The following is a 21,862-nucleotide window of genomic DNA, read 5'->3' as shown; positions in this document are numbered from 1 at the left end:
CCTAGATGAAGCAGGCTTTTCTTGAGAAATTTGCAGTTCTTCCATCGTCGTCAGGGCCTGCTGGGGCCTCCCTCGGGGACTCTGGTCCTGGAACGATGTGTCTCACGCAGATCATATTTTTGTGATATAGTCCCACCTTACACAGAGACGTCACCTGCTGCCGGAGGGTCGCCATGATCCGACTCTCTGGCCAGGTTAGCAGAGACTGGAGGGGATCAACCGTATATAAGAGGGATCTGCAAAATGTAATAGAGGATTTGTATAATAGGATGGAGGATTTGCATCACTTAATTGAGGATTTATAATATTTGATAGAGGATTACCCAGATATAACAGATGAATCCTAGATGAGTTGAGTGGTACGGTGTTTACTGAACTGGACAGGACAGGCAATACACAGGTCCGGAGTTTAAACCTTTACTGACGACTTTTTTGTAAATGACTGAGTGAACTATTACTGTACTATTGATATAAACAAACCCCCATTGACGGTGTACTGGTGGAGGCAACCTGTGTGTATGTATGTATGTATGTCTGTGTGGAGGTTGCGTGGGGTTTTTTTCTGGAGGATGCATGTAGGTGTTTGTGTGGAGGGAAAACTATCGGCTTGTGTGTCTTTAGAGGCAACAGTGTGTGTGTGTGTGTGTCGGGTGCCAGGACCACACAGTGGGTCGGGAAGACGGTGAGTGTGTGTGGACGTGGGCCATCCGTCACTGGGAGTGGCCGCGCTGCCCTCTGTCCGATGACCTGCCAACTAACACATTGGATTAACGGACAAACATCGTTACATCTCTGGTTATGAGGAGTGAAGGAAGCGGCGAGGGAGGACCCAGGGAAGGAGGCGAGGCGTCGTAAGGACCTCGGCTATTATGTGTAGTCAGGCAGACAACGCTCCCTCCTCCTCCTCCTCTAACGTGTCGTACCACCAACTCCGCTCTCCTTTAGACCTTATATCGCCAAATTCATTATTTTTGTTTTTTCGTTATTATCAACGAATCAAAACTATGTTCGTTCGAGCAGAGAGAAAAGGAAATAGATAGAGGAAATAAGAGGTGTGGGAAGAGCCAAGCCCAAGTCTCGGCCGCGTCAGACTCTGGAAGGCAGAGGTCAATTAGAAAATGAGGGCAAATCAGTGTAATGGACGAAGCCTGCGTTATAAATGACGATATTAACGCGCGGCGACGTTGTCCATTTTCTTTCGTCTATAAAAACAAGAGACGGTGTCGTAATTGGATTAGATAATTTGTGAATGAGCGCTGATCTTGCCGACGTGAGATCGGATCCGATGTGACACCGGACAAACGATGCGCCTCTCCGGAGACGCTCGGCTAATACACGTAATGGAACACTCTGACTTTCTTGCTACTCTTTCTCCCACACTATATTTAATATAAAGTCTAATTTTACTAATAGCCTCCGCACTCTTAACATCGCTTGATGATCCCCTTAACTTTATTTAGTTTTTCTTATAACATCAGTTAAAGACGCTATTATTGTTTATTGCTGTTTTTCTTTATCTGTTTAACAAGAGCCGTTTGCTTTCTTCTCCCTCTCTTTTTTGTGTGACTGTATATACCGGTGTGTTGATAATTTTTACCTTGGTTGGGACTGTACTGTTCTTATAGTGATCAGTGCGTGCTCGTATGGGTTGGATGCGGTTGTTGTGCCGAACAGCAATTCGTGGACAGGGATCTCGGGTGGTAGTAGGAGCCGGTGTCGAGGATGGTGTAGAAGCTTCTCCCCAAATTTTCAGATGAGGTCGTGGTGATGGTCAGAGAGCCGAGAGGGTCAGGGTGTTGAGCGTTTCTTGATATGTGGAGTAGGAAGGGGAGAGAATAATCTTGCACACCATCTTCTGCACTTTTTCTATGAGTTTTCACTGTGTGGCATTTGGGGAGGAAGACCAGGCAGGGGAGGCATAGGTGAGTTTGAGAAGTATGAATGTTAAATGAACTCCGAGGGACTTAAGGCGACGGGGGAGGTGGAGACGAAAACTGGAAGATTTGACAATTACAATGACGTGTGCTTTCCAGTTTAGTTTGCTATCTACTATATAGTGACACCGAGGAGCTTGGTGGAGTTCACAACTTGGAGTGTGTTGGGGCCCGAGGTAATGGAGGGAGGTGGGACAAGGTCAGAGGAGAGGTTCCATGGTTTTGGTATGGTTGATGTTGACACTTCTCTTTACCCAGAAACAGCAACGTCATGTTTAGGTGAGGTTGGGCTGGGTTAGTAAGTCAGGTTAAGGTTGTTTACCCGTGTCTAGCAGGTTTTAATCAGTATATACCAAACCTGAGTGAAGCCAGGCAATTTTGCTAGTGTAAAATAGGAGAAATTGGAACAGGAAACTCAACGTGAAAGCAATACAGAGAGAGAGAGACGCAATCATAAACAAGAGAACGCCTTTCCTGCCTTAAATCTTTTAAGAGCGGGACGAGGTAACAGCGCCGGAACTTACGACCTCTTACCGTGACAGCAATAAGACGAGCCAATCACTTCTCCGTTTATTTCAGACCCCTTACGCTGATTGGTCAAAAGGATAGCCATTGCTCTATTTTGGTGGAGAGTCCCATGGTAGACCTCAAGTGATTTTTCACCCTAGATAGTATAGAGAAAGACCTCTCTCCTTCACAATTTGTAATGGGGATGGTAAGGAAAATTCTTACCAAGATACTAATGTTTGGAAAGGCAGTTGTCAAAATACCATCTTTGGACCTCAGCAAATTGGAGATGTTTGTCACTGACCTGTCAGATTCAGAAGACAAAATGTCTTTAAATTGCAAAAACTCTAGAACAAATGCTTCCAGGTCACTGGAATAGGTATTGACAAAGAATTCCAGTTGGGCTTTGAGATCATCATATTTCATATTGTCATACTCCGAAATTGACAAAAATTTTAATAATTTGAATAAGTAATAATGCAGATACCAAATTTTCGTTGACAGATCCTTAATCAGCATGTTCAGGAGTACCTATACTGAGATTTTGAACAAAATCTATTTTTTTTGGCCGAAAATGACAAAAATTATAAGTCTTATGCCTTACAAGATTTTTGGCAAAAAAATAGATTTTGTTCAAAATCTCAGTATAGGTACTCCTGAACATGCTGATTAAGGATCTGTCAACGAAAATTTGATATCTGCATTATTACTTGTTCAAATGGCTTTTAGAAAATTGTAATTACCCTGATAGTACATCTTGCTAACCAACAGTTAGGACTTGTTATATTAAAAGGTTTAAAGTACATTGTCGGGTGTCTATAACACTATACTGTACTTCATAATCTTGATTATTAAAACCCAAGCATTATGTATGGATAACTGAAATAAAACAAGGCATCTGGTGAACGTGTTTGTTTATTAAGCATTATTTACATTGAGATAACATGACGGTGACACTGAACAACACGACTGATAGACAGGAGAAACCACGGGCTTCCCTCTCTGGTAGTATCTGGGGAATATTCCCAAGTTGGTGTGGGGGAAGCAACACCAACCTTAACGTCAAACAAACTGTTAATTTACTTCCACTGAAAACAAAATAGCCCCCATTTTCTTGTGCTAACAAAGTTTAATCGCAAGATCCAAAATCAATGAAAGTAGAACACAGTGTTTACCAATCATATATTATATGATAAACATCTTACAGAGTTTCCTAATGAAGCATGTTGAGAACACAAGTGTACACGCTTGATACAGGCTCAAAATAAATCAGAAACATTGACAGTCTGAGATAAAGGCAACGCACTCAGGCACCAATTCTTATCATCACCACTGGAGCATAGAATATACAATGTCACTCGGATCACCCTGGCGTAGTGTCAATATTTCTATTATTACAATTCACATACAGACAACTGACAACCAATAGTTTACAGTGGAATAAGTATAAGGAAAGCAGTGGTCACAAGTGTAACAAGCCCTCCAGTGGTAAGAGAAGGCCAGGCCTGGGAGCAGGGAACAGGGTGGTGGTGGCACACGATTGGTAAGGCAGAAGAGTAGCTACATTACCTGGGAGGATACTGTTATGGCCAAGTTATAAATAGAGCATCAACCTCAAACCATGCATACTGCTCCACCCAAATCATGAAAGCATCTCAATTCTGCTAAACTATATAGCATAATGAACACATTTTGCAATTCAATCACTTGGCAAACAGTCAGTTGGTCGCACGAGCCATGGCATCCATCTCCACTTGTCAATATTTAAGAATGTGAGTAAAGAAAATAAGTAATTTGAACTTGGAAAAACTGCTGTGTCAGAGAGGAACTGTGTAAAATGATTGTGTATAAAGTATGATGAAATCTTCATCAAGGGGGGACATCTCTCCAAAGTGTTCTAAGAGTTCATGTGACTTGGATCATGATAATCTACGACACTACATAATCACATGAATGAAAGTACCGTATAACCTTATTTGATATTGCACCCAGTCAATGTACTCGACCTAATGTTAATCATAAATGCTTTGCAAAATTTAATGTCTCGATACATCATTACAGCTACACCAAATGTGATAAAGTGGCTAAAAATTTCTCCAGACCAACTGTTTAGTTTATAATTTCAATTAAAAAGTAAAATTAAATTAAATATGCACTGTATATTTTGTTTATGAACATAAAACTCTTACTTAAGCCAAATTCAATGTGAACATAATTAGGAATACCTGTATACTGTATCATATAAAAGTGTTCATAAATGCACCTATGAATTTAGAGCAGAGGCAAGGTAATATCAGTGTGAATAGTAAGGCTAAGCCAGTAACTGTTCAATGTTGTCATGACCTACAACTCGCAAAACCATACCACATTCCCAAGGTGTGTGTGGTTCATATTCTGTCTATGGGCAATACAAAGTGTACCTTTAAATTTTTACATTCTGAAATTGTGGATCCCTAACTAAAAAAGTGATGACGCTATTATGTAATGTGATACGGTTTTGGGAATTAAAGTATATTCGTAATACACATTATACTGATTGCTTTGGTTACCTGGTGAAATGAGTATTATTGAAATGGGGGCACATGCATGCAAGCTATTAGTATACAGTATGTTACAATGTAAGAGCTTCAGTATTTTTCCTCTAAGTGTTAACTACAAGTCAGAATTTCAGTGTATCCCTTTCTAAAATTATAATTTGAAACTAAAGTACATTACATAGACTTAAAAACATCCTTTAAAATGTATGCTTTATAGTTTATTTAAAAAATAAACTATTCAATTAAATACAAAATACCTGTACTCTTTAAAAATCTAAATTGACTCATGCCATTTACCAACCACCACCAGCTGTCCTTGATACTGATGATGTAATACTGACAACATGTACATGTAAGGCGACAGACTGCGAGATGTTCAGCACACTGCGCTGAAAACTCGTCCAAAAATATAAAACCTAAAAATACAATGAATAACAGATGTATGAAAAGACACTTACACATCCAATAAAAAATGAGTGCCATAGGAAGGGTACATATAATTGTCTTGGCCTCAAGCTTCATAACATAAGAGAGTCCAAAATTAAATACATATCCCAGCCAAGTCTAATCTTACTAATGCTACTAGTCCAAGCCTCTCGTCAATCACTTAAAAAGATGAACACGGTATTTTAGGCTGTACTTGATGAAACTCGATTAAATTAAAGGTATAGTTCTTTAACCTCAAGAAAAGTGAACTTGTTTACAGCAATATTCCATGTCCTTTGTCCAAATAATGGCAGATTACAGTACTGTATACCAAACATCTTACAATACAAGAAAATATCACTGTATGGAAACTATTTTTCAATAAAATCACATTTTTACATATTCTGCACGACAAAGAATATTAAGCTAGTGCCATTCTCAACTGTCATTACTTTACATACTCACATGAAGTTTGGAGACAAATATGAGCTTACTTATGCTTCTTTCTTTTAATACTTTCCATTCAATATTCCTGTTTGTTTCAGCTCATGAATGGACACTAAAAAATGGACTAGTATGACCAACCCCACTTTCTCATTTGGGTTAACTGGTTCAGTTTATATAAACTGATAACATGGTTTCTTTTGATGTGACTGACGATTTTGAGGCTTCACAAAATCAGATTCAATTGTTGTTTTTTACAGACTAGAGAAGTACAATGTTTCTTCCACACCTGCTTAAGACATGATAATTTTAAATGGGACAAGATAAATAATACACTAATTTCAAAGAAATAGATCAGGCCACAACCTGAGCACTCTCCACCACAGACCACTTGCTAGTTATGTGCCTCTCACTACAGTACTGTCTTTGGCCTAACAAATGCACTCTCTATGTTCCTCATCAAAATACACTTTCAATAACAACTTTAAGGAGAGAAGGGAATAGGAATGGGTGAAGAAGGGTTTGGGGAAATCCACTAATATACATTTCTATACCTTTTTACATTAGCTTAATGGTACACTACCTCCGTACACGAGTATTTCACAGATACATTTACAAAGAAACGGGAGAAATAGATTCCAGTTACACCTGGACATTTCACTTTATACACCACAAAATTCAGCTACAACACAACTTCCTGGAACCAGTAAGGCATTTTACATCATACATACAACATTGTTCATCAATGCAACCACTTTTAGTGTAACTTTTTACTGTGTCACTACATATTACCAATTATTACTATGAACATGCAGAGTTTGTACCAAACATAAGTTTTGTTTAACAAAGGCAAGTGTTGCAAATTTAAAAATACTCGTTGTCCAGTCTTAATGAATTTACAAGTCCCTTGGCTGTTACAGGTTTATCAAAATGATCAGGCAATAATACCCAAAAGGCCAGGTGTAGTGAAAAAATTACCCCAACAGTCATTTTATGCCACACTACAAAGTGTCTCCCAAATATGGTGCTCACTATATTCTCTGCACACACAGCAATACCATCTCTCTTAAAATGCAAAAACTTTCAACAAAATGCATCATGGACAGTAATGCAGCGCTCGCTCTCTCGATGAAACAACTAGGACGGGTGATACTTTCACTAAGCACTTGACTGCTGGACATGAGGACAAGAATCAATCAACTGAGATATTATTATTATAGTGTTGCTATAATACACTAAAACAATGGCTGGGAATCCAACAGCTATGATTAACTGCAAAATAATCAATACAGATAAATATTATGTTGAAATTCAGCAAAAAGTTTTGAATGCTGGCATGCAAACTGCAGAGTAGATTAGAACCCACTTCCATATTGGGTCTGTGGAAGACGATGGTATGCCACAAGTACCGTACAATGATCCTAATTCTGCCAAGAATTTTAATTGACTTCGAGCTATATGAAACCATGCTTTCCTTTAAGATCTTGATAGTATTACTTTACAAATATATTTCTCAAATTGGGTTAGTTGTTACACAAAATTAATAACTGCATAAAGAATTCCCTGATATTCAAAATCTCAATGAATGACCCCCAACAGTCAGTTTTGGAAGTCAACAGAAATGTAGAAGCCTGGTCAGCCAACCCCCTCCTGTACCTCATGATTGATTGATTGATTGAGTGTGGTAATTTCATCCCTGGCGACGCTGTACCTCATGATGTCAATTACCAAGCTACTGTCACTCCAACGTGCTGGCCACCAGTTCTCCCATGTGGTTGGCACTTAGAAAACTTTTTGTTGCCAATTTGACAGGGACACAGAAAGCACCTACAATAATCGGTAGAGTTCGAGGTAGAGGACCATGGCCCAAGGAAACAAAGTGTGGGGCCAGGAGGAATGAGATATTGTTTCTTGGAAGACATAAGCAAGAAGGCTATACAGGAATGAATCCTTCTTCACCTTCATGCTTAATTTGGGTGTTAAAACAATGTTTCCATTATTTCATGTCCATATCAATTACAAGGTATTTAAACATTGCTTTTGAATGACATCGCATGAAAAAAATTGATTAAAATAACTCCAAATTACTATATAAAACAAATATGACAAACTTCCTTCAAGAAACTACAAAAATAAAATAAGTTTACATACAATTCACAATTTACAGAAAAAACAAAAGAAAAATCAATACTCAAGGAGGTATTAACTTTTCCATTCAAAGCCAGTAATGAAATAATACATCTCAATAAAATAAGACCATAATATCATACATGCAACTACACATCATAAAATTCAATAATTATGAGCACATTTTTTGGTGATATGAAATTCTGCACAGAGCACACTTCTGTCATTGATACCTTAAACAATTCTATAAATCGTGATGAATAATAAAAATCAAATCTTCGTGTCGAGAAAAACAAGACAAAAATATTTACAATATCAAGAAACTAATCACACAATTACAAAAATATATCAAAACCTGAATCCAGACTTGATCCTTTGGAGACACTGGGAATGGTCTGTTACAAGCTTATGTAGGACTATCACTGGCATCAGCCATCCTATACCTGGTAATGGCACTCCAACACACACACCCAAATTTTATATTTGAATTTATTGCAAGTAAATTTCAATGAACGGGCCTCCAAATGCAAAGCTGTATTCTTCTTTGCTATTAATGCAAAATGGGAGAGGCCATGCACGGTATTATATAAATCCAGTGCTTTTTATTTATTTATATTTTTTTATCTTATTTCAGCTAACCGTTACTGTTCATTTTCACAAAGGTCAAAATACAAAGACTGGCCATTTTACATAATAATTAAATGTGTGTGCAATGGCAAACTATGAATATCAAGAGCAATTTTTTCTGTACCCATCAATGAATGAAAGGATAAAGATTGAAAATAATATATTTAATTTTTGACATTAGAGCACATCTTGGTCAGCATCTTTCGTGTGATAGTTTAGTTACCATGTTTTCTTCACATATATGAAACACATAACACATTAAAGTAAGAAATGCAGAAAGAGAACAATACCTCTTGCAAGATGTGTATACTGTATTTGCATTTCAATACATATAAGCTAGCCAAATTATATGATTTTCCTTATAACAAAGCTGCAATAAATTCCAAAACTACAGAACTCTTAAACAAGAAAACAACTATACTATAATCTAAATTTCAACATTAATATCATAACAATTTCATCATACTATAATATTTTTTTAGACATATGTACAATTGACTTTCCTATGTCCCTAGCTTAGAGGCCTGTTGATGGTGACCGTGAGGAGTGAGGCTGGGCTGGAGAATGGGTTATGGAACGTGAGAGAGTGAGCGCTAACTCCAGCTCTGCTCGTTCTTGTTCTTCCTGCTGTTTCCGATACTCTTCCATTCTAATGCTCTCCTGGGCAGCCCAAGCTAGCTGTTCATCTTCTGTCACCAGGTGAGACTGCTGGGGAGTGCCCTTATTCAAAGGTTTGCTGGTAAAGCTGTCACCAAAGGGGCTGGCTGCGTTACCAACTGATCCAAGCTTGCCGGTACTTCCCCAACTATCATCCGGAGCAAATGTTTCACTTAATAGGTCCTCATTACTCTTCCATTTGTTCTTCTCTGCTTTTGTTACTTTTGATGTTGAAAATGGATCAAAATCAAAGTTAGCATTCCGTGGTTCACCAAGCGAAGTTTTGGATCGCATGGGGATAGTTTCTTTTGTCTGATGGAAGAATGGATCCCCAATAGCAGACTTTGATCGGTTATTCTCGTTTGAATCATATTGATCTGCATTGCTTAAAGAAAATTTATATGATTCTTTACTAGAAAATTCAGTGAACACATTAGCATTAGCATCAGCATCATCTTCATTAACACTGAAACCAAAAGGATCAGTCTTTCTGAATGCTGTATTATCAACAGGATTGTCAGTATTTACTTCTGAACTGACAGGTAATGTACTAAAGGGGTCTGGTTCATCTTCCCAAGAAAATTTATCAGCCTCCTTAAAGTCCTGATCCTTAAAGGGGTCATAATCCCCGCCAAAAGGATCAGGAGCTCCAGATGGTTCAGTGAATGCATCATTTTGGGCAAATACACAAGACTCTCCAAATCCTTCATCAGAGGTGAACCCTGATGATCCAAAGGCATCCTGAGGCCAAGGGGAGTTATCACTGCTTCTTAAGTTTCCCTTCGTCGTTGAGAATGGTGAACTGAAGGGGTCTTCATCCCCCGATGCTGCATGTTTGGTGGCTGATGCAAATTTTTCGTCATCCCCCCAAGGCGATGCGCAGTTGCTGGTGACGACTACCTTGGAACACTAGTGAGAAGAGTGTGAGTTGGGGATCAGTGCTGCAAAGGTAAAGAAAGAGGGGGAGGAACCCTCGTTACTGCCTGCATTCGCCTCGGGGCTGCACTACAACTGTAAGGAAAAGAATATGAAGGAAATTCCAAATCATAAAAAGAAAAAAAAAGGTGCAACAGTGGTACTGGGGAAAGGTAACATACATTACCAAATGAATGAACAAAACAAACTGGTGTGTGGTGCGCGGCTCACCAAACAACAAGTGACCGTCTGCTTACTAACACCAACATGCTACAAACTGAAAATCAAAATACTATGATAAAAATAAGGAACAAATGAAAGAGATACAGTAAATTACTGATCTTCATTTAGCACCATTCAATGCATAACAAACACAAAAACACCAGTGATGCTAAACTAACTACGTGTATATATATATATATATATATATATATATATATATATATATATATATATATATATATATATATATATATATATATATTATTAGTTGTACTAGTTCTGACATTCAAGCTTTTTCTTTTGGTGGTTAAGAAAAGCTAAATTAATGCTAACCAAATTTTTTTTTTTTTTTTTTTGGTGGCAGAAGCCAAATTAAGCAAATTATTTTTGATAATTTAATCAAGAGTCAATAAGGTGTAACCACAATGTCAGGTAAAGTACTTCTGGGAGTCATTATTTATGGATGATGATAATACATATACCTATGTATACTGAATAATGATATATATAAATTGGCAGTTTTTCATCCAAGTAAAAAATAAATAAAATAAATTGCAATCTCATCTTTCCTTTACTTGTACTGTACTTTCTTAAAATCAAACACTAACATGAGGACAAGAAAGCTACATGTATCCAAAATGCATGTTTAAAACAGGGCCTTCAAAAACAACTCTTAAATTATATATATAAATGAGAATATAAAAATGTACATAAAAAAGAACTTAATGATGATCTAAGAGAAAAGTATAAGCTCAGCTGATACCATATATATTTTACACTTGTCTTGGTAACATGCATCTCAAAAAAGTAGAAGCATTCTTCAATACAATCCTCCAAAAAATATAGCATGGAACTTATTTCAAATACTGTACAACAAAATATCCCAATTGTGTTGCTTGACACCTTCTCACCCTCACCCACAATATTAACCAGAACAGCTGTACAAAACATGCAAAATTAATAACTTAAGAGCATTCATTGTAAATTCTTTTGTGTAACCAGATCCTGACTTAACATATCACAGACCTGAACACCAGTATAACCTGAACAATGGAATTTATGATTTGTATCAAGGTGGGGGGACTGGCTTAAATTTCTTTTGGATTAATTTGCAATTATGATTTTTCATCGAAAGGTAATTAGACAAAAACTAACATTACTGTACTGTATTCTCATCACCTAAAGTTGAACATGACTACATTACATTTCCTGTGGCATGTCCCAATATACAGATAAACACTTTCACGAGTTAACCTCCAAAAGGTAAGGGTGACACAAACAGTGAGTTCCATCTCTTACTAAGTGCCCATGATACTGGACAAGCTGTGTATAAAGCAAGCATAATAGAAAAGATTAAATAAATAAATACAAAAAAATGTTTGATTCTGTCTGTACATGTACTTCATAAAGGGAGAGGGGCCCATGTTATCAGAGAAGAAAAACTCATTACAAATTCTACTGTCATTGCTTATGCAGTAGCTAGTTTCCAGCAGTAAGTATTTAAATATCACATTTCAGTTACAGGTACCACAAGAAAGTACTAGCAACGACCTACTGTACATCTTTTTCATTGTAGCTTTTTTTAGATAGCAATAATATTGAGAGGGATGGGGAGACCACTTTCCTTCAACAAATTTCTATATTACAACCTGCACTACCAGACTCTTAAACCACCACTTAACTACAGCATCTATTGTTGTTGTCTATAACATTAAAGAAAAACACAATTCATACACTACCCATTATCCTCCTTAGCTAAATATCCCTTGTTACTATCTATTTATCTTTATATAGTACTTTGACTCCTCTCTTATTCTTGTGGGATGGATCACTTGGTAAAAGAACCTCAATGAAATACTACAGGTGTATTATGTCAGTGCACATCCCCACCCTTTAGTTAACTGCTTTTACAATACAAACTCAAATTTATGCATTACAAGAAAGTGGAAATAAAGTGTCATGTTCCTCAAAGCAATGCAAATCTATTAGTGATGAAGCAAATTCTCAAGTTGTAACTGCAGGAGTTCTAAACACATATCTAAGACTCACCTTTGTATCAAAATCAGCAAAGTTGGCAAAATCTGCAAAGCCACCATTATTTGTTGGGTTTGCAGCTTTATTGTCTCCCCAACCCCCCACAAATGGGTCATTGGAGACAGTATTTGAGTTAGTGTTTGTTGTAGTTTTTGTAGTAGGATTTGTGGTTGGGTTGTTATTGGAATTGATCTGTGGAGGGGGTGGCTTTACTGGCCGAGTCTTGGGAGGCGCAGGTCTCGGTGGCGGCTGTTTAGATTTCTTTGGTGGAAGAGCCGGAGTGGGACTCTCAGGTCTTGGTGGAGGCCCACCCCCAGAACTGAATGGCTCACCCCCAAATGGATCATTAACACCCTGTTTGAAAAGAAAAGAAAAAAGAAAATCAATAAACAAATGTAACAATTACAAAGTACATTATAATATGGTTTACATGACCAAAATTTTTTTTCTTATTACTACTGTATTACACTCAAGACCATGTGTCTCAAGTAAACTTGCACATTACCAATAGACCAAGTTGTATCACTGTAAAACAAGAATTGAGAGAGTAGTTGTTCATCTAGTAGCCTGATTCAACCCATGATTTAGCAAGTGCTCATCCTTTCCTTTTAGGGTGAACGATCCATTGAAACTAACGCTCAAAGTACTGATGTGGCTCCTAACACAAAAATAAAATAACATGTTGATATTTTTCCCCCTCTTAAACTTACTTTTGATATCAAGAACTCGTTTAAAAAATATTTTCATTACCTGTACCTAAGATTGTTCTTAATTCTTTCAACCCCAATTTACACATTCTTACACTAGTTATAACCTTGCTAAAGATAGTATCAGACAACAATTCTGACGTTTCACAAGAGTCACACAGTCCCCAAAAGAAACATCCTCATTTACCAAAGTTGCTTCCCTCTCCATTTTCATGCTTACAATTCTCTTCCTATCCTATCCACAAAAATGTTGAACAATTATACCAACATTAAACCCCTCACACACACTCAGTTAGGCTTGTCAATCTGACTGAATTGAAGGCTTGTGGAGCAGGCCATTTGCCCCCACAAGATTCAGCTCTGCCTGAAGGCTGGACCTCAGTTCTCACGGTTGCATTGTACCATGAGGACAGCCATGGCTACTCCACTCTTTCCTAAAGACGTTGTTTATAATATCATTGAGTATTGCAGGTGTATGTATGGTGTTGGAAAAGGAGCAGAGGCACTCTCAATATTCAAAAGACTCTTCCCGACACACTACCATATATGCTTCATTTTCCTTATACAAATTATGAACAGCATTCAGCAACTGTCCATTTATTCTAAATTTCTTTAATACACCAACACCTGCTCAATTCAACGTCTTCATTTTCAGAAGCCACATTGACCTTCCCTTCATTTGCTATCTCTCTTTATTGACTATCATACATTTTCCCTGGTATACTTAGAGACCAATTCTTCTATAATAACTTTCTACTCATTCTTATACACTGTCCTTTTACCGAGGGGAATTATTCATGCTCTTTGCCATTTTTTGGTATTCTTCAGACTAACATTTTAAAATTTGAAACCAGATCCCCAACCAGCACATAAAGGAGTACCTTTGTATGAAATATGAACAAAATGTACTTTTTGATTTCATAAGCCAAAACGTAAAATAACAGGTAGTGTCTTTCGGACAACAAAAAGCCTATTTTCTGGAAAGTGGAAACTAGCATGTTCAAATGGTAAATGCTTATAAAGGTGATTTAAAACTTGCAAACTGAGGCTTAATGACATTTTAAATATTTTAAAAGTATTTAGTACATGGCTCATTAATTAAACATTCTTCCCCATTTTAAAAATATACCATGAAGTACTCCAAACTACCTACCTTTCCTTGGGAGGCAAAGGCATCACCTCCAAATGGGTCACTTGCTGGAGGTGGATTGTGGACAGCTGCTGCTGCTGCTGCTCTCCTTTCATCCCAAGACCCAAATACATCCACCTGCATAGAGAAGAAACAGTGAAAACACAAATTCTCAAGGAAATCGCAGATATTCCTTTATCAAAATAGCGATCAAACAGAATGAGGCTCATCTACTAGTGATCCTGTAGTTTCCAATTCATATTCTCACTTGCTTTATTTCCCATTACTGGTCCGTGAGAAGTAATTCCTTAATGATTTCATTAAAAAAAAAAAGAGGCTCTCAGAACAAATCTTCCATTCATAATTTAACGATAAAGAGCAAAAAGCTTGAGGAACACACACCCCTACACAGATCCTATCCCATGTACACAATATCAGAATCAATTCACAGTATTTGAGCAATTAACCCTTATGCCCCAGACGATGTAAGACACACTGGACGGGGTATGCAAGCATATTTCAGCCCCCCAATTTTTTTTTAAATTCGACAGTCTAAAATTGGTATTTCAGGCATAAAATTAGTGCAATCACTCCAAGTGAACTGTTTGGTTGACGTGCATGTGGTCCACAGCCACTATAGCGACCGTGTGGGGGAGGGCCATTGTCTGTATCAGTGTCCTGGCAGCCTCAACAAACTCTACATCACCTGGGTCTGTTTCCTCCCCATCACTATCTTCATCACCCGATCAATGCCACTCAAATCAAGCAACTCCTGATGAAAAGCAATACTGTTGAGGGTGTGGAGGAGCAAGAGGGGCCAGGAGACATCAAAGAACACGCTGGTGGGTAACTGGACCACTAGACTTTAAGACAAAGATTACCAGTGAGCTGAGTTGCCAAGTAAATAAATATCCTATACAAACTATTATGCCCCGAAAATTAAGGATGTCGAGATATGTCACCCGAGCTTTAAGGGTTAAGCTGTACGGGAGAGTAAGCAAATCTTCGGATTAACCCTGGCCACCTTAGTTTGTAGTTACCTGGCCCAAACCCACCCACCTCTGGTACCCCATTAAGCACGGGTCCTTGTGAAATGGTGTTAGGTTCATATACACATAATGAATTTCTTACAACTTCTGTGGAAACTATTCTTTACAAAATGTTTAAATGAATATTGAATTTACGAGCCTCACCTTATCTCATTCCTCCCAAACCAAGACAGCATACTAAGGTATCACTAACATATGAAAGAAATTACACTTAGCTGAAAACGCATTGTCAGGAGGAGAATTGAGGCATGGTTCGTAAGGAAGACCACTTTCCAAGCAGTATCCTTGTCCTGGTTGTCTGGATATTTGAACTTGTCCAAAAAGAAAAGGGAACTTACATTCCTCTCCAAAGTTGGGTAGTGAATTCCTCTCCGAGGTGAATCAGTTGACTAGCTAAACCCTGCCACGTCATCAACTGACCCACTGGTTCCAAATGTACACTACAATATACGCTATTTCTATATTCTTTTATATTTTTATGTGATTACTATATATTCTAGTAATTTATCCATAGTTTAAATTTTGGTAAATCCTGTAATATCACAAATCAATTACCCCCTAATACCTTCTGCCCCCACCAGTTCAACCAAGGTTTACAGAGCCCTGAGCGGGTTCAAAACACGCATTCTAAGGTTGGAAAATTTCCACAACTTCAATACCATTTAAACTATGAAGGAAAAATAAAATACTTACATGATTTTGTTGTCCACCAAAAGCTGCAGCAAATGGATCATGTCCCCCAGAGAATGAGGTATCTTTGGCTTTAGGATTATCTGAAAAGAGCAACAAGTTATCATTTTCATACATTAGTAATTTTTTGGTGGGATAAAATTATAGGACAGAGTTATCAGAGCAACACAACTTCATAACACAGGTTAGGTCTGCCAAAGCCCTTTCTTACAACAAATGAGTGAAGATTTTGTCCCTTTGCCACCTTAATAGTACTTCAGGTAAAGAAAGGCAACTATAATATTAAAGTGCAATATTTCAAAGGAGCAATTTATAAAACACTTTGAAAAAGTCCTTCGTGACAAAACATCAGGAGTAAAGTAGTTTCTCTGTCTCCGTGTTTCCTTTGCTACCATATAATCCACCAGACATATCTTTTTCCTGTATTACTCACTGACAGCTACCCCGAGTTCTACCCACAACATTCCAGATGAAATATTTGTATTTTGTTATACTGTACTGTACTCACTATCAGTCTCCTGGGAAGGCAAACCATTCTGCTGGGGTGGTGTAGAATCTTTGGGCGATTCCTGTGGGTAAGGAATAAAGTAAATGAAAATGAAACAACCTATGTGATGTTCAGAAAAGAATAAAAACAAAATTATGCAGACACTCTTCTCTCTAACAGGTGCAACTCCTGTTCCAAATATTCTGAATTAACAGTAATTTTTCATGCCTTTATTTAAAAACATCAAACAACTTACCTGAGGGCTTGTGGATGGAGATGGACCTATATGGAGGTAGCTGGGGTCCGAGAAAGTAGGAGTGACTTCTCTGAGGGAGGACTCGGACAAGGACGACGCATCACCAGAGGAAATGGCGGAATCATACGATGTTAAAACTTCAGTCATTTGTCGCTCTTGTTCTTGTAACTCTGAGATTTTTATACGTGCCTGCAATACACCAATGAGAATCTTTGTCAAAAACCCACAAAATAAACCTTGACGAACAGCCAAAGTAGTTACACATTAAATTCCAATTGAGAGAAAAATATTTTTTGGCCTAAAAGTCATTTTGGCCATAATTTTTATCTCATCAATTTTGTTCAGAATTTCAATATAAGTACTCCTGAACATGCTGCTTAAGGATCTGTTATCCACGAGTCGATACCCCTGTATTTGGAATATTACTTGCCCAATTGACTATGGAAATTTTTAATTGCTTTTGCAATGCATACACAAAGGGCAAGAGATCAGTCCCTGCCATCTAATCTAAACTTTTAATTTGTTTGTTCAATTAATATTCCCTTTCCTTTTTACAATGAAAGCTTTTGTTACACGACCCACTCCCCAGGTTATTGTATGTAATAAGTAACTTTTACCCAATGTATATTTTCATTAATTATTATACACACACACACATGAAAGCATACACACAAAAGCATCTCATACTTGTGATATGTGAAGCTGTGTATCTTGTTGAGTAATACAGAGCTCATCTATCCTCTTCTTCATGGTGGCCACAGTCTCCTCCAACAGGTTCTCCTGATTCTTGAGGTCTGTTAGTTCTTGCCTTTTGGACAAAACCTCCTCTTCTTGAGCCTTCAGACTGGTCTCCTGCTCCTCCACCTGGCTTCGTAGTTTGGCCACCTGAGAAAATAGTTGGGGGTCAAAATAAATTTCTAATTGAGGTGATCATCCTTCAGCTGTCATATTTTTTTAGTTCCTATACAATATTCAACATGTTAACAGACTGGTTCAACCTACTGACAAGGTCTACTAACATGTAAATAATGATTAAAAACAATGATATACAAAAATGTAGGGAGGGAGAAAGACTACTCACAGAGATAAAAACAAATTATATAATAATAATAATAAAGTTACAACCATACATCTTCCTTGAAGGGATGAGTGTTCATATGTAGTGGTATTTCTCATTATCTACAAAAAGGACAGGATGAAGAGGAAAGTTCTTGTTAAAATTTAGAATGAACCCCTTCACTACAGCACAGACACTACAGTAACCAATAAAAGTTGCAGAGATAAACAATTTTATTTCTAAGTTTTTTCTTCTTTAGCTATTTGGACACACACATAAGAAAAGAATATCAATTATGATCTCATGCCAATTTATGTCTTCACGGGTATATTTCAAGATCAAAAGTTAAAAACAATCATATACACAAACAACATCTACCAGGGAAAACCAAAGTAAGTATCCATGTTAACTAAGTCTCGCCTTTGACTTTTCTCCCCTTTACATCTGTGTGTTATAATTCAGTTTAGTGATTAGTCATCAATGAAAATCATCAATATCAGGTACAGTATATTTTCCTCGCCTCTACTGTCACTAACAGTTTCTACAATAATACTAAAATGATCCCCAAAATAAAGATGGCATACAACATGTTCCATCAATGACAAACCTTGGGCAGGTGAGTGTATGATGCAGAAGTGAAGTGAGGGGCTGGGAACCACAAGTGAGTCGAGTCTAAATATTGTAACTGACAAACTTGGTTATACAGGATACCCTAACAATGCATACATACAGAAACTGTGAGCTTAATTTTCCAGGTGTAGCAGCACAAAGCTTTGTAAACAGGTTTGAAGTTTAAATGGTGAACGTATTAAGAAATTAGAACAATAGGTAAGTTTGCCCTAATACTGTTATAACACTACTAAGGTTTAAATGAAAAATGTGATTTTCCTCAGAAAATTCTTTATCAAAGTGATGTTTCAATTTCCCTCGAGTGACATCTTTACAACAGGATAAAGGGAAAGGCTGGGACTGAGGAAGAAGAGAGTACGGATATTACGAATGAAAAATGGGATGGATAAAAGAAAAATTGTCAAAGAGGAGGATAATGTGGGACCTCATAAGTAGCTGTATGCAATATTTCAGCCTTTGGAATGATTTTATGTACTGTAAATGTACTATTTCTTTCCACTTGAAATGGCTGTTAATTTTATATAACTGATCCCTCACTTCCAATGTACATTACATCAATTATGACCATAAATAATCTTCAACAAATTCTGGCAAGGTGCTGAGGTCTAAGTAAAACTAATATGAGGAGGAGAATGACAAATTGAAAATCTCCCTTTCTGTAAATTCTAATTTCTAACAAACAAAATCAGAGCTGATTAGCCTTGGGAAAACTGAATGGGTCACAAGCAGACAAGACTAACCAAGTGACTATTTTTCTTTTGCAACCTTGTACTGTGCACATGAGAAAGATTTTGTGTATTTCTTGTCCAAATAAAAAAAAAAATATGCAGGAAATGCATAATGGAATACACGGATAGTTTATACTAAAAAATAAGTCATAGAGAACCAACTTTACAGGCTATAATGTAGCCTCACTTATCAATCTTTGAACATATACCATCTTACGGTACATACTTTTCTAGGTGTTGCACGAAATCAATATTCCGCAATTCATCCCATATTTTGCCAGTTTTTCTGAGAAACATCCTCAGCTCTTCATCATTATTACAGTAATCACCAAAAAGCTTACGTTCCATGAATATCCCTATACAGTGCCCATTCTTCCTGTCCTAACTCCGTAAGTCATGATACTACTGGGTACACTAAATTGGTTCCATTAATTACCAGTAGACAACAACTTTAGAGCTAAACAAATGAGTCTTCAGGATAAGGAGAAACCTCTCCTCTTTCTAGGTGGTTAATGTTCCGGGGTTGCAAAGCAAAAACAGCTTCAGAACCCTTCCGGGTCCCACACCATTGATCCCATAGCCTTTTCACCCACAAATAATCTTCTTCTAAATAGTGACAAACAAGTTTTAGACCTAAGTACTTAGCTGGTAAAAACTTTTTGTGGTTAGTAAAGGCAACAATGCTTGTTGCTGACACAGTTCACTGTTATTGTAGATTCTAATTTTCTGTTCTGGACACAGATATAAGAAAACCATTTATTATACCAAAACATTCCAGCTAATATAACCAACAATAATTCTGTGACACTGAATCTCAATGTATAATTCCCAAACTACTCAAAAATAATTATCAAGAATAAAAAGACTACAAACATATAAACTCATGATAGTTTTGGCAAAGCAGGAAAGATAAACAAAATTTATGTACAGGGTAATTCTATAAATACGAGGAATGACTAATATAAAGAGCTACAGGATAAATCAAATCCCATATTAAAAATAAAATTAATTCCTTTTCTGCTTTACCCCAATAACACATTAAAAATTCAAAACCTTTTCTCTTTACCTCTTCTTGTTCGGCCTCAATCATGGCTTGGAGGTCATTCCGTTCTCCCTCTAGGATCTTTTTCTGCAGATGTCAACACAACATGGTAAGGTGTATATGCTAACTTCAATGTGCTCAGGTCAGGGAGGGCATCAGAGGGAGAACTCAACTCTGCATAACTTTTAACATAATAAGTAAACAAAAACTGGGACAAAAATAACTCATGAACTAAAGAAAATGTTGTACAGGTCTCAGGAAATACAGTACAGTAATCCAACATGGCTGATGCTGTATTAGTGCTGGCAAATCAGTGTGTTATTAGTGTCTCAAATAAAAGCTTTTTCCCTCTTAAAAAATTGGATTTTAGTTCCAGACTTTTGTGATGAATATACTGTATTGGGATCCCATTCCTAAGTCGGGGATTGCCTGTAATTCTAAACACCCCCTCCCTCAGATTGCTAGATTCATCTCCATCCTTTAATATTAAATCTTATCACATTATCTGTTGGAAGCAAATTATATTTATATTATATGTGTATGTACATTTCAAAGTGAGGCACATTTAAATTTAATTCCCAACAGTATAGTGTGGTGCATAAAACACACTCATCCAACTCAATATCTTTCCTACCCTCATTTTGTATTTTCACGACCAATTAATCTTCCCTGTATCAAGCATTGCTTATTCATACTCAGGAAGGATAAATACCCCTTCTACCTTTACTAAATCTTGAACACTTTTCTGCCAGCTTCTGAAATCTGTTTGAGATACTTTAGTTGTAATATTCTTCTACATCTGTAACTAAAGTGTTTGTTTTTTCATACAATAAAATTTCAATCTTTCTAAAAGTTTCTTCAGAGACACTATGCCATCACCATAAAAGATCATATTCATAACATGTACAGTACAGTTGCCTGCACTTATACCTGGTACAGAGGCTGGTGCACTTTGAGAGATGTGGCAACTCTGTTGTTTACATCATATTAAAACTCCCTGAATGGCCCTAAGGAACTTCTTATTAGTAGCTAGAATAAGGATGCTAGAAGAACATTTCACAGAAATGCCACATCTTACAAAATGCGCCAGCCATTGTACCAGGAATAAGTGCAGACAACTGTATAAATACCCTATAGTAAACATCAACCATCTTGAATGCTTAATCAAAACGTAAAAGAGGTGACTGTCCTAAAATAAGGGTTCATTATTATCTAGAATGCAGAACAAGGGAACAAAATATAGATAGATAGAAAGATAGATATGGGCTTAAGACTATTTCTCTAATGATATTAACTGACTAATGCAATGAGTAAAGTCAATTTTAATGCATGCTTCTGTGAGATAATCAAGTGCAAATTAAAAGTTTATAAAGCTATTTCATAAATTTAGTATAGACTGATGATAATCTACAAGTACTAGACTCTGCAACATAAAAGGGAGGAAAATATCTAGGGAGCTACATATGCAGTACATGAAGTGGCCCCTGATCTGTGCTCAACTTGAAATAATAAATACAAACAATGAAGTGCAAGGTGTGCATGTTCACTGCTACATGTGTGCTTTAAACTGGGATAAGTTCTCATTCACTGCCTTTAGTGCATCCATGGTAAAAAGTAAATATCTAAGTGTGCCCATATAAAGCATGTGAGAACAGTG

At 37.1% G+C, this 21,862-nt stretch overlaps 1 protein-coding gene across 4 annotated transcripts in view; it reads right to left on the bottom strand.

The window, feature by feature from the left end:
- Window positions 1-3,340: 3,340 nt before the first annotated feature.
- LOC121855081 (epidermal growth factor receptor substrate 15-like 1) overlaps window positions 3,341-21,862 on the bottom strand; it is a 33,577-nt gene continuing 15,055 nt past the window's right edge. For 2 of the 4 annotated variants that reach the window (XM_042349910.1, XM_042349920.1), the window contains 8 exons: window positions 20,230-20,292; window positions 17,436-17,633; window positions 16,749-16,937; window positions 16,514-16,574; window positions 16,009-16,088; window positions 14,291-14,404; window positions 12,446-12,784; window positions 3,341-10,168 (listed from right to left, as the gene is read on the bottom strand). In XM_042349910.1, coding sequence (XP_042205844.1) covers window positions 9,119-10,168; window positions 12,446-12,784; window positions 14,291-14,404; window positions 16,009-16,088; window positions 16,514-16,574; window positions 16,749-16,937; window positions 17,436-17,633; window positions 20,230-20,292 — 2,094 coding nt within the window. In that variant the 3' untranslated portion in view covers window positions 3,341-9,118. Of the gene's footprint in view, window positions 10,201-12,445; window positions 12,785-14,290; window positions 14,405-16,008; window positions 16,089-16,513; window positions 16,575-16,748; window positions 16,938-17,435; window positions 17,634-20,229; window positions 20,293-21,862 lie in introns of all 4 variants that reach the window. The other 2 variants (XM_042349937.1, XM_042349927.1) reach the window with 2 other exon arrangements.

The sequence above is a fragment of the Homarus americanus genome, unplaced genomic scaffold, assembly GCF_018991925.1.
Source record: "Homarus americanus isolate GMGI-L3 unplaced genomic scaffold, GMGI_Hamer_2.0 scaffold1024, whole genome shotgun sequence".
Classification (NCBI taxonomy): domain Eukaryota; kingdom Metazoa; phylum Arthropoda; class Malacostraca; order Decapoda; family Nephropidae; genus Homarus; species Homarus americanus.
The sequence above is the reverse complement of the archived record's forward strand: the minus strand, read 5'-3'. Positions and strand labels throughout refer to the sequence as shown.